The sequence below is a fragment of the Molothrus ater genome, chromosome 12 (genome assembly GCF_012460135.2).
Source record: "Molothrus ater isolate BHLD 08-10-18 breed brown headed cowbird chromosome 12, BPBGC_Mater_1.1, whole genome shotgun sequence".
Taxonomy (NCBI): domain Eukaryota; kingdom Metazoa; phylum Chordata; class Aves; order Passeriformes; family Icteridae; genus Molothrus; species Molothrus ater.
This window is the reverse complement of record NC_050489.2, coordinates 16,516,911-16,532,098: the sequence shown is the minus strand read 5'-3', so window position 1 is coordinate 16,532,098 and position 15,188 is coordinate 16,516,911. Positions and strand designations below refer to the sequence as shown.

The following is a 15,188-nucleotide window of genomic DNA, read 5'->3' as shown; positions in this document are numbered from 1 at the left end:
CAAGTTCTTATCATTTATTTTCTGCATTATTTCTACATGAATGTAAATAACACATTTCCTTGCTTAGACTACAGGTTGTTTTTATGATGAGTGTGTCCTCTATCCTGCCATCTTTACCAGTAAAAATTATCTCCTCAGAAGTCAAGTAACTCCTGTATCCAAACCTATGATTATCCAAAAACAACCCTGTGAGTACTACAGAAGAAATTCTAGAGACAAACTCTTAGAAGAAAATCTGTAACAATGGTTAGACTTTTGATTGATTGCCACCTTTTAATTCTAGAAATGTATTTGTGGACCTTTGTTAAATCCAAACTTTTTCATATGAAAAGAAACAACCCCAGAGCTGATGTCTTTTGCCAATATCACAAGTCAGTCTTCTCTTCCAGTACTGGTTCTATATTATTTACAAAAATGGAATTAAATTTCTTCTTTAGAAGATAAAGTTCTATTAAATACTAACGGTAATATGCCTTGGAAACACTAAAAGTGACTATTTCTGCAGACACACCTTACTGCTGAAGTGTTTATTTCCATTTCATGGAACATGTAAACATTTGAATGCCCAAACCTGCATATGTTAACTAGATCTGACCACAGTGTTTGGGTTTTTTTACATTAAAAATAGCCTGAATATCTATATCCTAACAAAGTGCAAAGACTTAAGCAGAGGAACAGAGGTCTGGTTGTTACAGGAACTGTGGATGATGTTGGTTCAGTTCCTGCTCTGCCACAAACACGTTAAGTAATCACAAACAGTTCACCAAGCACAGATTCTCATGTGGTGGGGAGGTAATAAATGACAATTTCACTCTGTTTCCTTCCTGTGAAACACTGTGAGAGGTACCTGAGCTGTGTGGTGATACAGACAGACCAGATGAACACCCAAAATGGATGGATGTGCACCTGGTTTTCTCCATCAGTAAAGATGCCTCCAACAGCAAAGATATCTACAATGAGAAAATAAAATTCAAAGCAAAAGAATCTCACACTTAAAGAAAAGTCAATAACTCAAATCAGGAATACAGTGGCAGGGGAAGGGGTAAGAAATACAATTTCTGTAACACAACCAGTCACACTGTGCTTGGCACTTCACTTTGTGTTGAAATGTGCATTTTAATTGTGACTGTGAGTCAGAGTTGTGCACTTTTATTAGGAAGCATCTGGTACAGACAAGGATAAAAACATGTGAGAACATGGGTGCTCCTAAGCAGACATAAAGGAATGCTCATTTATGGCAATAACAGCTCCTAGTTTCAGCTGCTGTGGGGTTCAGATGAGGCCTAAATTAGATCTTTCACTCTTTCCCTAAACTGTTTTTCACACATGTGTGTCTGAGTTCTGCTAGGAATACACCGCCCTCATTCACATACACACTGCTATTAACAGAGAATAGTGGCAATAGCAAACAATTCTTCTTATCTTTTACACAATGTAATCATCTAATCACATGAAATGCCATGGCAGATATCCTGCCAAGGAAAACTGATTTAAATAATAAAATAAAAACTGCTTAATATTGAATGTCACTATAGTATAATTGAATGCTACATATAACCATGTACTCCATTTCAATAAAGTTACTTGGTTTTGTCAACATACAAGCTAAAAATACACCATGAAATTATTAGAAAAGCTGGAGGAATGGGTTAGGTTCTGGATAAGAAAAATGTAGCACCTCAGGATAATACTTTGGTTATGGTAGAGTTTAAGAAATCAAGCACCAAGAGAATATATTGCCATGAATTATTGGTATCATGGTAGATAGTTTAACATGAGGTTTTCTGGCAGGAGACAACTTTCATTGTCAGCTGCAGTCTTGCAACAGCCCATGGAAGTTACATGACCTGCAGACATGAGTGACTCATGCCATGTGTCAGCCTATGAATACAGTACTTCATTTGCTCAGAAAGCTTTGTTCTACTCAAAGAAAACATTTCTTGTTACCTTTCTCTCCTATTCCTTGCCCCACCAGCTGTATTCAACATTAGCACTTCAATATTGATAATTCTTCTTTTGGAATAATGATATACCAGTTATGCACACAATTATTTGTAATAAAGTCATTTCTGTCTCTTTTAAGAGATTATATGTAGATATCGAGAAGGTTATAATTAGTCATTTCTTATCATAAGAGAAGGCTGTTCCTGAAGGATATTTTCCCACATTCAGTAGAAGGTTATGTCAGTCTGTGCAATACAACAGATTTTACTCAGTCTCAGTTTTCATGTCTTGCTGTGGTATAAACACTCCGTGCAGGTCCATATGCATTTCCACATTCACTATGGCTCGACCCAGCTCTGTGAATGTTTTAGCATCCAAGACAAGTAGGAAGGGTGGGTCCTTTGGATCAGTCTTCACAACACAGGTCAGAACAACACCTGTGACACACAAATGAAGAATTAGAAACATAGGAAAATTTCACTAAGCAGAAAAGATAACCCCATCTCAAAGTGGAAGCATTAACCCAACTTTCTTGACTAAGAATCTTGTAAGATTTAATACAAAACTCATGTAATTCCAGCTTTCAGAATGTTGTCATTATTTTACCATCATCCTCTTCTTTTGCATCAGGGCTGGGAACAAAAACAGGCTCGGATGGCCAGCAGTCATTCTGTCCCCACTGGAGCATTTCCTTTGTCTGGGTATTAAATTTTGCAATCTACATGGTTGTGACAAGAAAAGAAAAATGTCAGTGACCCTGGCAGTGGCTTTTTCCAAAGGTACAACATGAACACACTGCTGGCAGTGGGGATCAGTGCTGAGTTAAGGCAGGTATCATCACAAGAAGAAACACCTGGAAAATGTTACATTTTGGAGTCACATTTTATGGCTGCATAATCACACAATGTTCTTTTGATTTCATTCCACTAGATTACAATTGCACCTTTCATTTATGGGTGTTTAATAGTTCACAAATGCTAACAGGCCACAAGAGAGCCTTCACTGTCAGTAATGCCCCTCACTGCAGAGAGTCCAAGACACAGAATATTTAAGTGACTTGTTCCAAATCACTGAGATTCTGTAGTAAAGCAGGAAACAGGATTTGAATTGCCATTTTCTAATCCTGAGAATTATTTTCCTTTTATTGCTACTTCCATATTGCTCAAGGCCTTCTGCTGCTCAGTAGGGTACATGTGCCAGAAGAAAGGCTGTTCCTAGTGAGGTGTAGAGATCAAAGCAGTGAGGCAGACACTGGTGCTTTCTGAAGGAGCAGAGGGTGGATTTTCATCCCACTGAGTGGCCAAAGCAATGGCCAGAGGGGGTCCCTGGCATTTTCAGTTCACTTACATTAAGGCCTTTTCTCTACCCATAGAGATGCAGTTCTATTCTTTTCCATTTTGATCTTTAGTCAAAGAATATGTTTACACAAAAGTGAAACTATTCAAATTACTGGAGGAAGAATTAGAAAGGATTCTCTCTTCTAGCCAAGATGACAGCACTTTCACTGACAGACTTTACCTAAGGATTAGGTTGTTGTTCTTGCATTCATTAAACTGCAACTGATGTGAAAAAAGATCTTCCTACCAGTGTTTTTTATTATATTTGAGTCAAGCAGAGATTATCTACACTGTAAATAATAACCTTGCAGAATTGTTTGAGTTATTGTCAGATGTGCTGCAATAAATTTTCTTGCATCATGCAGAAATCCAGCTCTATTTTGTAATCAGTTGTGGAAATTATATGCAAGAGCCAACAGTGACTGCAATTTGTGCTGCCTTGTAGTCACAGAACAAGAATTGTAAAGAGTGAGTTTGTCCATATAATACTCATACATTTAAATCTGTAATTTATCTTAATTTTATTTAATCTTTAAATCTTAATTAAATACTTTCCCTGTTAATCTATTTGTACTCCAGGCTGTCTCCTAGAATCATGCACATGTAAATAAAGCATTTGCTACCTCTAATAGAGACCTAGCCAGCAAAATATAAAAAATAGATATTGTTTTAACATTTAAAATTTATTAGGTAGTATTACAATATCTTATTTTTCTGCTAGGTTTCCTAAAGGGAAAAAAATAAATATATACATGTAAATAATACTTCTTTTTCCTACTCTCTTCTTTGTAGTTCCTGGCACATCACAGAAGGTTCAGCCCAGTTTAGCAGAAAAATGAAGGTCTCAGTAGCTATTGAAGAGATTTTCATGGAACATAAAGCTGGAGTAAGAAGCCTGAGTTTATGAACACTTTATGAGGGAAATGGTACAACATGAAATTATCCTTATGAGAATTTAGGCATTTAATGTTTCTTTGCATGTGAATGGCCCACCAATGGGAAAACACTGACTTTATAAATGTTAATTGTACCTTTGTGGGAATTGGACTCCACTGGACTCGTGTTGCAAAGACATATTTGTATTTTTTGCCATTGTAGTCATAGTTGATGCGAGGCAGTTCTATCCCTGCATAAAATAAACTTCAAGACTTAGAAACAAGACAAGAGAAAACCTCAAATGTACATCTATAGAGACACAGCAATCTTCAGGAGGTTTTGCCCTGTAAAAAAACCTTGGAACTACTTAATAAAGGTGTTGTATAGACTTTGAATGTCTGAATTTCTAAGAATCTGAAGATGGGTACTAACATAAGTAAGCCAGGGCTGTTAGTTCAAAAGGCAACAATTTTTTATTCTTAGGGATTCATTAGACTGGAATTTATGAGGCCTTTTCTGGTTTGGGGTTTTTTTTCTTTCTTTATAACTGGGATAGAATTGGAGGCTACCATTCTAAGAAATTACTTCCACCTTAGGTAATTTTGTATTTACATATTTCTGCTATTATCCCCTGATAAAAGGTTAAAAATCCTCTTTCAATGGCAATCTTTATAAAATGCAGCTAAACTTGAAGTACTACTTATAACAGACTTATTTAACTAAAATTACTCTTTTAACAAATAGATTAGCAAACCATACTAATAGTTGCAAGATCAGACTTGGAATCCTGTATTAATATAAAACTGATGTAGCATCAGATATTTAAAGGATGTATCTCACCTTCACATAGGATTTCAGATTGGCAATAGATGCTTCCATCTTTCTCCTTTACAGCAGTTGCAGTAGAGGGAAGTGTCACTAAATTAGAATCCACTACAGCATCCTGAAAGAGAAAAATGCTGGAAATGTCATAGATCTCTAAAAATATGCTTCTAAGTTAGATTTTTCCTGAGTATGGTATTAATATTAACAATTTATGGCATTTTAGATTCTGAGGTTTTCATTAGAAATCTTGTTGCACTCAGAGTATTTTATTATAACATAGAATAATTATTTTGAATCACACTGAGTCCTTAGAAATGTTTAGATGCACATGGCTATGGTCCAGAAGTACCATAAATTTGAGAATTTAATGAATGAAGATGGGTTTCAAGGAACAAGGTGTCAAATTTTCACTGCAAGTCACCAAGGTTAGGTTTTTGCATCTGCTAAAAATCAAGTGCAAAAATAGGTGTGATACACTCTATAATGTCCTACTGCTGAATTCTTAAGATTGCAGAACAGCTGGTGTGATCCATCACATCCTTTGTCATTGCTGCAGAGCTGTTTCTGAGAAAAGAACAGAGCAGCAATGTTCTAGGATGCAGAAAGAAAAAGGTAATATCCATTCCAAAAGTATCAGGCAGAAACTTGCCCAGGTTGCTGGGCAGTATAAAATCTTCCCTGCAAACAATGATGTAAAGTGATGCTTTAAATTAAACTAAAAGATAAAATCTTTTCTCTTCCTGCTATATATCACACTTAAATGATATCTTCTAGTTTTAATTGAACCATTGCACCAGTTGGGAGCATGCATGTATTTTATGTGGGCTTCCAGTGAAGTGTAAGAAACAGATTGTGCAGAACCTGCATGCCCTTGCAGTTAACAGCCAAGTGGGTCTGTCTGCTTCTGTTTGATGGCATATAACAATTAATCTCATTGGGAAGAAAATGACATCTTCTTCACAGCTCTGTTCTCCAGAGTGGATGGTGTCAGCACCAGGATCCAATCCACAGAACCATGTGCAGCTGCCCACTGCCATTTCCCACAGGACATGCAGAAACCAAACCTCCTGCAAGCTCTGGGTATCACAGAATCAGAAATTTACACACGAGGGCTGGCAACTAATAATACACCAATTATTCACACTGATGTATTTTAAATTACCAATCAGAAAACAGGTTAAAAAGTAATTTTCTTTCTACCTTGTCACACTGCAGAGGAACCACAAATCTTCTGCAGGTTGGTATGGAGGTGAGTTTGACATTCTCTTCAAAGTCTTTAGTCAGGTTTTTTAAATAAAACATGTCATATAAGCTATTGTCTGTATAGGCAATAATATCAAAAATAATGTGGCCATCCTCTTCATAAGCATTTATATGGTGAAAAAACACCATAGCATCAGTGTAAAACTTGGTGGACACTTCTTTTTTAGTCCTCCTGTCTATAAAGTGAAACCAAGTCTGAAAGAGAGAAAACATTATTTAAAGCCATTCAGAATCAGCAAATAGTTATTAAGAAAACTGTTCTCTAATGGTAGCCATCAACATTCTAATCCCTGTGTATTTTTACTGAAGGATATTAAGAACTCAGGGTTTGCTGCTAGCAGACAAGGGGTTTCAACCTGAAGAAAACACAGCAGTAAAATGAATGTGGAACAACTTTAGCTCATTTTACTGTTGCAAATTACTATTTGGGCTAGGCTGAGGATTAAAGTTTTCCAGAAAAACCTGGAAAATCCCCTGCTCTTTTTTAAGTTAAATAAATCTGCCTTGGTTGAGAGTTTCTGTGGTGCTGGTGCCCTGTACCTCAGCAAGTCCCATGTGTTGATGCCCAAAGCAAGTGGAAATAAGATCCTCAGAAAACAGTTTTCCCCTCAGTTCCCACAGTGGAAGACTCTTCTTTTGTTCAGTGCAGGCTTTTCCACCAGTGGGGCTCTCCAGCACATGCAATGCAGCTGGAGCAGATCTCACCCACCAGACACAGAATTTTGTTTGGACCAGGAGCAACTGGATCTGTCTCAGATGCTAGAGCAGATTGGAATTTCTCTACTAGCACACAGTATTTCTAGCAATGCCAAACAATCCTCTCTCTCAAGAGCTTCAGCCTCAGATATTATTTGAGCAATTTCTGGATATGGGAGACAGTATTCCAAAACATACAGCTTCTAAAACAACTGTGCAACATGAAAATTAAGGTTTGAAAAGAAAAAAAAAAAAAAAAGAGTGACAACTGAAATGAATGAACCAGAAGAAAAACAGAACAGTGTGGAAGAGGTCACTGGCCTGCCTGATTCCATTGCTCAGCAGAAAGAAAAGTACCTTATCATCCTTGTTAAAGGCAAGGCAGGAAGCCCAGCTCACACCTCGCATGTAAGCAGTTGCCATTTTGAGGATATCCAGTCTGAAGGGCTGCTCTATGAAGATAATGTAGTTCTCTGTGATTCCAAAGCTGTGGTAGTAGCTGGGGTGGAGCAGAGAGCGAGAAGGGACAGAGCAAACCACTTCCAGGTGCTTGAAACAAGATTTCTTCTTTTCGTGTTCTGAAATTAAATGATAAAAATTAAAATTATATTCCTAATAAATTCCATTCCAAACTTGTGCTTGGATTTCTCCCAGGCAGGGAAGAACTGGTTCCTTTCAGTTTTATTTGCATTTTCCTGTTAAGAAAGTGTTTGTTTACTGCTGTATAATTAACATAGAACTTTGCATGCAGGAAGCAATGCAGTGAAGTCACTGCTGCATCCATTCAGGCACAGCCCCCTTGTCCTGGGCTTTGATTCCACTGATTACTGTCTTCAGAAATTCCAGCATGGAGGAGAAATACGTTTAATTAAATCAGCAGCTTTAAAAAGGGGTTCAAATACGTCTGTGGTTTTTAACTCCTAAGGAGACATCCCCAAATTTGAGCCCCAGTTAAAAATTGCAAACTGGGGAGACTGTGGAAGGCCTCTGGATTGTTCCAGAAGGGACAGACAACACAACAGAAGCTGGTTTTCAACAATACACACCAAAAACTGATCTTGAAGGAAAAAGAGCATGGGATTTGCTCTGTGAACAATGGACAGCATTTCAGCAAGGGCCAGTATTGGCCAGGCTAGAGAGGAATTAACTCTATATTAGGTTTTATTTAGTCTCATGCTTTCACTATAATCATAGTATCAGCATTTGCAGAGAAATTTCATTTACAAAGAAATTAAAATTTACAACTTCAAATTATTTGTACTGCCCTATAATTGTTTTAGAATCTTCATCTACAAGTAAGTTTCTTCTTACTGAAACACCCTGTTTACACAGTACTCAAGAAGAGCCTTTGTAACAGCACTTGCCCAGACAGGCTAAGCAGTTAATATGAAGTTCACAATAAGTTGAAATTAAGAAAATGAACACCATTGGTTACTAGAATAGATGTATCACCATCCCTGCCCTTTGAAGAAAAGAAATTGCTAACAAAGTTGCTAGAAAATATCAATAACACATATTTCTTACCTGGTACAGAGGAAGGAATCTTAAATAAAAGGTATTTTGTCTTCCCTTTATCAACTATTGAAGTGCCCATGTTGAGAACATTTCCTGCACTGTCATAGTGGGGGTGAGAAGTTGCCAAATTTACAGCTACATATTTGTTGTAGTCAACCTGGAAAAGGATACAATAAGAGATTTGAGAGATGTGTAAGAGAATGAAAATTGATCTCAGCTAACAGCACAAAACCACCAGACTTTTAGCCCTGGCAGCCTTATATTGGCACCCCATTTACAAATGGCTTTGAAATTTAAATAATTAAACCAAAACACTTCTGTAGGTATTCAAATGAGCTCCTTATTCAAGGCTAAATCAAGTTACAGAATCTGAATTAGAGCCACCTCTCCCTTGAAGCCACATAACATCAGGGAGGATTAGCTAAGCAAGTTATTCTGCAAATGCCCATTTCACCCTGAAAGCACTTTATTTAACAGAGCTGTCTGGCAATCTGCTGGAGCTAAAAGATTTCTATCTTATCTAAAGTTTGGAAATTGGACTCAAACTGTAGTGTGGGCTAGAAAAAAAAATCTTTGTATATATTTCAATATTTCAAGTTCTCGTTTTAATAATTAAATAAAATCTTACATAAGGTCCTTGAAAAGTAGTCATATAACTGACCTACTGATTTTTTAATGACGTAAATAATTTTATAACTACAGATACATAATAATGGCAATCACCCAAAATAATCATGTAACTGTGCAATTATTCCTGCAACCTTCCTAGATTATGTACAAGTGAAATTGCTCAAAGCCCAGCTTTTCCCAAACTAAATAAGATTTAAATTTCAACTCAGGAGTTCTTAAAAGATCTCTTGTATCTTTTGGTATCTTCACTATTTCACTTTACCATGATTTCAAAAGTAAGACAACAGTAGAAGAAAAGCATTTTGTGTCCTGAACATGTTAAAGCATCTTCATGTGTCAGCCTGAAATTTATTCATCAGCAGACAAAGAACCAGAATGACAGATGGTGGTTTGTACCTTCTCCAATGTCTCCAGAGTCTGTGGATTAATTTTCCTGATGAAGTTAGTCTCACCAGTAGCATAAAAATCATCCCCAGCTTTCATAATGTTGATGAGACAGTTGTCTGTGAACTCAGGAATGGTGTGAGACAAATAGGAGAATGCCCTGTCCAGAGGAAATTTCATTAGAGCCACAGAAGCTGGAGCTGCCTTTCCCCCACAAGGAGCACAAGTGACCCTGCAGTGCCACAGCCCTGGGGCTGCCCGTCCCTGCTGCCCCAGCTCCCTGGAAAGGCTGGGAGAGCAGAGGAGATGGATTTCTCCAAAGCCCATGGCCTGGGGGAGGGTTAAGGACATGCAGGTAACTGGTTTTGACACACACATGGGCATCCAGGCCCTTTCCTGCTGTCAGCTCTAGGACATGCACTGGTTTATCAGCATGGATTAATTACTCACTCTTCTGTCCTATCTTGGGAAAATTTGGCCTACCAGTTCCTACCTAAAAGCTGGTAGGTTTTTCAGCTCCATTAAATAGATGGATTCATACACTCCCCAATGGAATACTTTTGTTATCAGTGTTATTCCACATCACAATTAGGATTTCAAAGAAGATTGGACATCCTGTAGGCTTGACAGTTTCCTTTATCAGTGTATGATTTCATCACAGTCACTAGAAGCCAAGACAAAGTTGCTATAACCTTTTTGAACCTCAAATGCCAGAGTTCCTCTATTGCTATTGGAAGAGGGAAGAAAATCTCATGTCAGGGGAACAACTTACAACATATCAGCTCTTTTGCAATAACTGTCTGTGTTTGTGTCCTTACCAAATATCAGGTTTGAGGTCACCAGAGAAAGCTCAGTGGCAAGGAGAGAAGGGTGACCTATTTGCACTATTAGTGAATCCCTACAGCCAATTTTACAAGACCAAGGATAACATGATGGCCTAGACCTCACCTTTCTGTTAAACCATGTTTAATCAAAAAGTTTTTCTAATTTTTTGTAGCTATTGATGCTTCTCTTTTTTTTTTTTTGTTGAATAGACTTTGTATTAATACCTTCTCCATCTCTAAGTCTTTTTCTTTCTTGTTGTTTCTCCCCTTACAGAGTATCAAAATGTTTCACTAGCTGGAGAAAGAAAACATTTGTTTTTTATATAATCCAATTCTGTTACTGAATAAAGCAGCAAATATTGGTGATAAAATGAATTTAAGATATTTGCCTTAGACTAAACCATAAACAGTTCATACCTCTTGGCCTTTTCAATATTTAGCAATTGTAAATTTACAAATCAACTGTTGTATTTGTACATATGTGTCAAAGGTAAACAAAAAGACCTCTGTGCTGAAGAGAGAAGTAGATAGAAGAATCTTGTTGGGAAAAGCATTGCTTACTTGGCAAATATGTTTTTGCATGGATCTGGATAAGCCATAGTCCCAAACTCAGACACCATGATTCTGTTTGCTTCTATGTTACAGTTGTACGTGTCACTTCGGAGATATTTACTTCTGTAGTAAACTTCACCTGAGGAGGAACAAACAGGTCTCAATCACATTTTATGCTTAGTCCTTCAAAAAATCAGCACAGGTAGAGCCAGGGTTTCTCAAGCAGCTGTCCTTGAGCCAACAATAGTTGGGAATAAAACCAACAATACCCCCAGCTCCCTGTTTTAAAGGCTCTATGGCTGCTGAGACTGGTAACAATTTGTCAAGATTTCCTGACTTCCACTACTAATACTGGGGAAATTTTGAGGGGAAAGTAGGGATTTGGATAAACTGTTCCAGCAAATAAAACAATGTGTGCAAAAATGATTAATTATACAATCCATTTACAGGTGGTGAAAAAATCTCCTATATTGGCAAAAATTTAGTTATGGGAGTAACAGATTGCTTGAAGGAATCAACAGTTTAATGAATCTCCACTGTACTTGAACTAAGTGAGCTGTGTTTGCTTTAGGTAAGTAAGACATATTGGCAATTTAAAAAACACTGACTATTTCTTTATAGTTTATTTTTGAAGGAGGTAGAGCTAGACAGGCTAGAGATCCTGCAATGGCATTAAATGCTTCCAACCACAGAAATGGGAACTAAAAAGTAAATACTAGGATTAGAGGATAACAGGAGTAAATCCCATTTTTTAAAATAGATACATATTTTCTGCCACAAGAATCCAGGTGTAAACCATCCTGTCTCTCACTGTGTAACAGCTGAATGGGTGAAAAATGTTTTAACTGAAAAAAAAAATGGAATTGAATTGTTTAGGGTAGAGAGCTGCCTGTCTTTCTTCCATAAGGATGACAGGCAGGAGGAGGGACTGTAGGGTGTCAAATACTTTAAGTGAGGTTTGACATGTGAAGTGACACAGTGGCCCAGTTTCTCTCCTGGCAGCTGTTATAGCTGCAACTAAATCCCAAAAAGGGGAGTGCTGGTCCTCTCTGAAACTGGGCTGTTCCTGCACAGCAGAAGAGCCTCTGGGCACCACAGTCCCTGGGGCTGAGCCACTGGAACCCAGTGAGGTTTTTGTGGGATGGGAGGCAAAGGCTGCCCTGCAGTGACCTGCCCAGGGCTGGGTGTGTGCTGGGCTGGGGTGACAGCAGCACTGAACTTCAGCACTGCAGAAGGAAGGACAAGTAAATCTCCCTGCAAACAGCCCTGCAGAGACATCCCAGCTGCTGCTGTCAAGCGTGGGGTGTCAGGGGGTGTGTGGAGAGACTTCCCCCACAGCAGTTCCCCCCTCACACACCACTCTGCAGACAAAACCCACAAGACCCCAACCCAACTCCGAACAGAATTAGCAACCCAATTCAGAACAGAATGCCAATTAATGTGGCAAATTGGTGCCACATTAAGGCACCAAAATGTGGCTTGTTGAGTTCCTTTCAATCCAATGTGCAACAACTTACCATTTTTAAATGTAAAGCTGTGCAGCAGAGCCATGCCATCGAACCAGTGGTTGTACTTGCTGTCCCCTATGGTGTGCATCCCTGGGCCATTTCGGAGCAGCACCCCTTCCAACCAAGTGGGCAGCTGCCCTGTAACCAAAAAGGAGTTATCAGTATTCATTTAGGCAAGGAGAATGTTCCAGGATATTTTTCTTAAAGGCAGAGGCTTCATGCAGTCAGACAGACTGTAGGTGTGTTGAGATTTCCAGTACCATATAATTATATTGGACTTTGGGTTAACTAAAATTTCCCCTACTCAAAAATGTGGCACTAGTGACAATCTGCATGACTATTGCTATTGGAGATTATTATAACAAAATGAGACTGCTGGAATGTAATTTGTTAATGATCAGGAAGCAAATAAAATTGGACCTTTCTTTCCTGCATTCATATTTTACAGTGATCCATTTAACCCCCTCTACTTGGGCCAGAAAAAGCTCAAGCTTATCAGAAATAAATATATTTTATAGGTTATATGATTTGCACTGGCTTTCAGCACATCAGCTTAGAGTTCAGGCTAAATTAATTCCACTAAAATTTCATTAATTAGATTACACAGCATAATATCATGTAATTTGGGAAAGGCTTTTGTGACACTAGTCATAATATAGTGTTTTGTACACAATAAAGTATATGAATATTGTACTGAAAATACATAAGTGCTGTTGAGACTTGAATCATAAATGTTCCTCATCAAATCCCTGCAAGAGATGCATCACCTACCACTTAACTGACAGAATAATAACAATTAAAGAATGTCAATAGGTTTAAAGAGATGAACAAAGGCATATCAGATATTATATAAAAAGCTTGACTTGCTTCTTTGTGCCTGTGACTCCTGAGGGAACATTTAGGATCACACACTGCTTCTTCACACAATTCCTGCTCTGGGTATTACCTGTGCATAAAAAAGCTCTTCAGAACTTCTATTTCTCCTTATCATTTAGTTTGTGATCCCACATTGATTATGCTGACACACCTTCTTGCTAAAACCCCTTTACAACAGCTAGAAATGCCCTCCTATGGACCTTAAAAATTAACTCGTTCCAACCCCTGCTGTGGGCAGGTCCACGAGACCAGTTTGCTCAAAATCCCATCCAACCTGGCCCTGAGCAATTCCAGAGATGGGGCACCATCATTAGGGCATAACTCCATCAGGGTTACAGCTCTGGAATACATGAGGTACATTAAAAATTGACACAACTGAGGAACTTTCATTATCATCATCATCATTATTGTTGTTGTTGCTATTTTCTAGAAGAGCCCAGAAAACTAAACCTTACTTTCCTTTCTAACACAAGAAACTCCAAGGCAATAGCTGTAGTATATTTTGATATATGATAATTTTGCTAGGAAAGATAAGAAAGGGAAAAAGATCTTTTTAAAGCACTGTGGACTTAATTTAGTTTCTGAAATTTCTGGTGCAATTCCTTGTAATTTCTGACATAATTTCATTATGAAAAACAAGGAGCAAAGGGCCAACTAGTGAGGTTTTCAGATAATTCATCTTAGCAGGAATTAAGCATTTCTGTAAATCACACTGGGGCCCCAAATCAACAACCAAAAGTGCTTATATAGCTTTAAAAATGTGGACCTTATTCTTTTCTGTAATGGGTGAGGACACATTAGTGACACAGTGAAATCCCCAAATATTTGGACGTTTATTAACTATGGTAACAGCATCTCATGCCTGTAAAATCACATGCCTGTAGCAGAGCATGGGTTAAATGGCAGATGATTTTAGAAGTCTGATAGATATTTACAGTGTACATATTGAGTAACAAGGAGCCAAAATACTGGCAGAGTTCAGGACTACCAAAATATTTGAAGGGGTTATGGTTCTCTTTTATTTTCTTTCTCAAAGAAGGAATGTCTTGTATGTATTACGTTACCTTCTGAAATATGCAGTCTTTGTTCAAATAAACTATTGCATAATACAGATCAGGCCTGATAAGTTGTTTGTTTGCAAATAACTTCAAATGTTTTTATAATAAGTTGTTTCCTTGAGAAAAAAAAACAATTGAAAGGCATAAACCCATCAAAGCATGAAATAATTCAAAGGCATTAAAATAAAACACTTTGTCTGACTTGACACAAAATCTTTTCCAATTCAGCTATGAAACTGAACAGGAACAAAGCCCTGCAAGTTTTAAGTTTTGTACTTGGGAATGGCAGATTCCTACCATTTCTTAGACTACATATCACAAACAACACGGCCAAGATTTACTAAGCAGGGGCTCCCAGCAACAAACCTCTCACGTAGCTATTGGGAAAAAAAGTCTTCTGTAAAGTAAAAGAAACCGGGAAAAAGAACGAGTTGGTCGAGTGCCACCCCTAGCCTGGAGAGCCACTTTAAACTGCGTCGCCGAAGGACACTCCCCAGTTTCTCCTGGGTTATTTTCTTTTTAACGCTACCCTGTGGATCCTGTCCTGGTGCTTTGCTGCTTAGGAGTGCCAGGGGTGAAGAGCCCCGATTCGGGAGCCCCGGGGAGCGGAGGGCAGGGAAGGGTTCCAGGGGAGAAAGCGAAAGTGGGAGCGGAGCCATGGAGGAGGGGGTGGCCGAGATGGAATCCCGGGCTCTCCCTCATCACCAGCTTCAGTGAGTCCTGTTCAAACAGACTTTCGAAAAGTACACAGAAATGCTCATGGAGTGAGAAAAATCCCTCAGCAGGGTCACAAATATTATCTGAGATCAGTCCTTTAAACAAATTTCCCTTGCGCCTCTCTCTCAGTTTCCTTTCCAGCGCTGCCTCGGGTGAAGAAGAGTCACGATTTTTACGCATCAG

The 15,188-nt window shown here is 38.3% G+C and overlaps 1 protein-coding gene across 1 annotated transcript in view; it reads right to left on the bottom strand.

Moving 5' to 3' along the window:
* BCO1 (beta-carotene oxygenase 1) overlaps positions 1-15,188 on the bottom strand; it is a 45,444-nt gene continuing 30,256 nt past the window's right edge. The window contains exons 3-12 of the mRNA XM_036390501.2: positions 12,364-12,492; positions 10,856-10,985; positions 9,483-9,630; positions 8,466-8,613; positions 7,299-7,519; positions 6,183-6,440; positions 4,998-5,100; positions 4,313-4,407; positions 2,551-2,662; positions 1-2,381 (exon numbers count right to left, since the gene is read on the bottom strand). Coding sequence (XP_036246394.1) covers positions 2,209-2,381; positions 2,551-2,662; positions 4,313-4,407; positions 4,998-5,100; positions 6,183-6,440; positions 7,299-7,519; positions 8,466-8,613; positions 9,483-9,630; positions 10,856-10,985; positions 12,364-12,492 — 1,517 coding nt within the window. The 3' untranslated portion in view covers positions 1-2,208. The remainder of the gene's footprint in view (positions 2,382-2,550; positions 2,663-4,312; positions 4,408-4,997; positions 5,101-6,182; positions 6,441-7,298; positions 7,520-8,465; positions 8,614-9,482; positions 9,631-10,855; positions 10,986-12,363; positions 12,493-15,188) is intronic.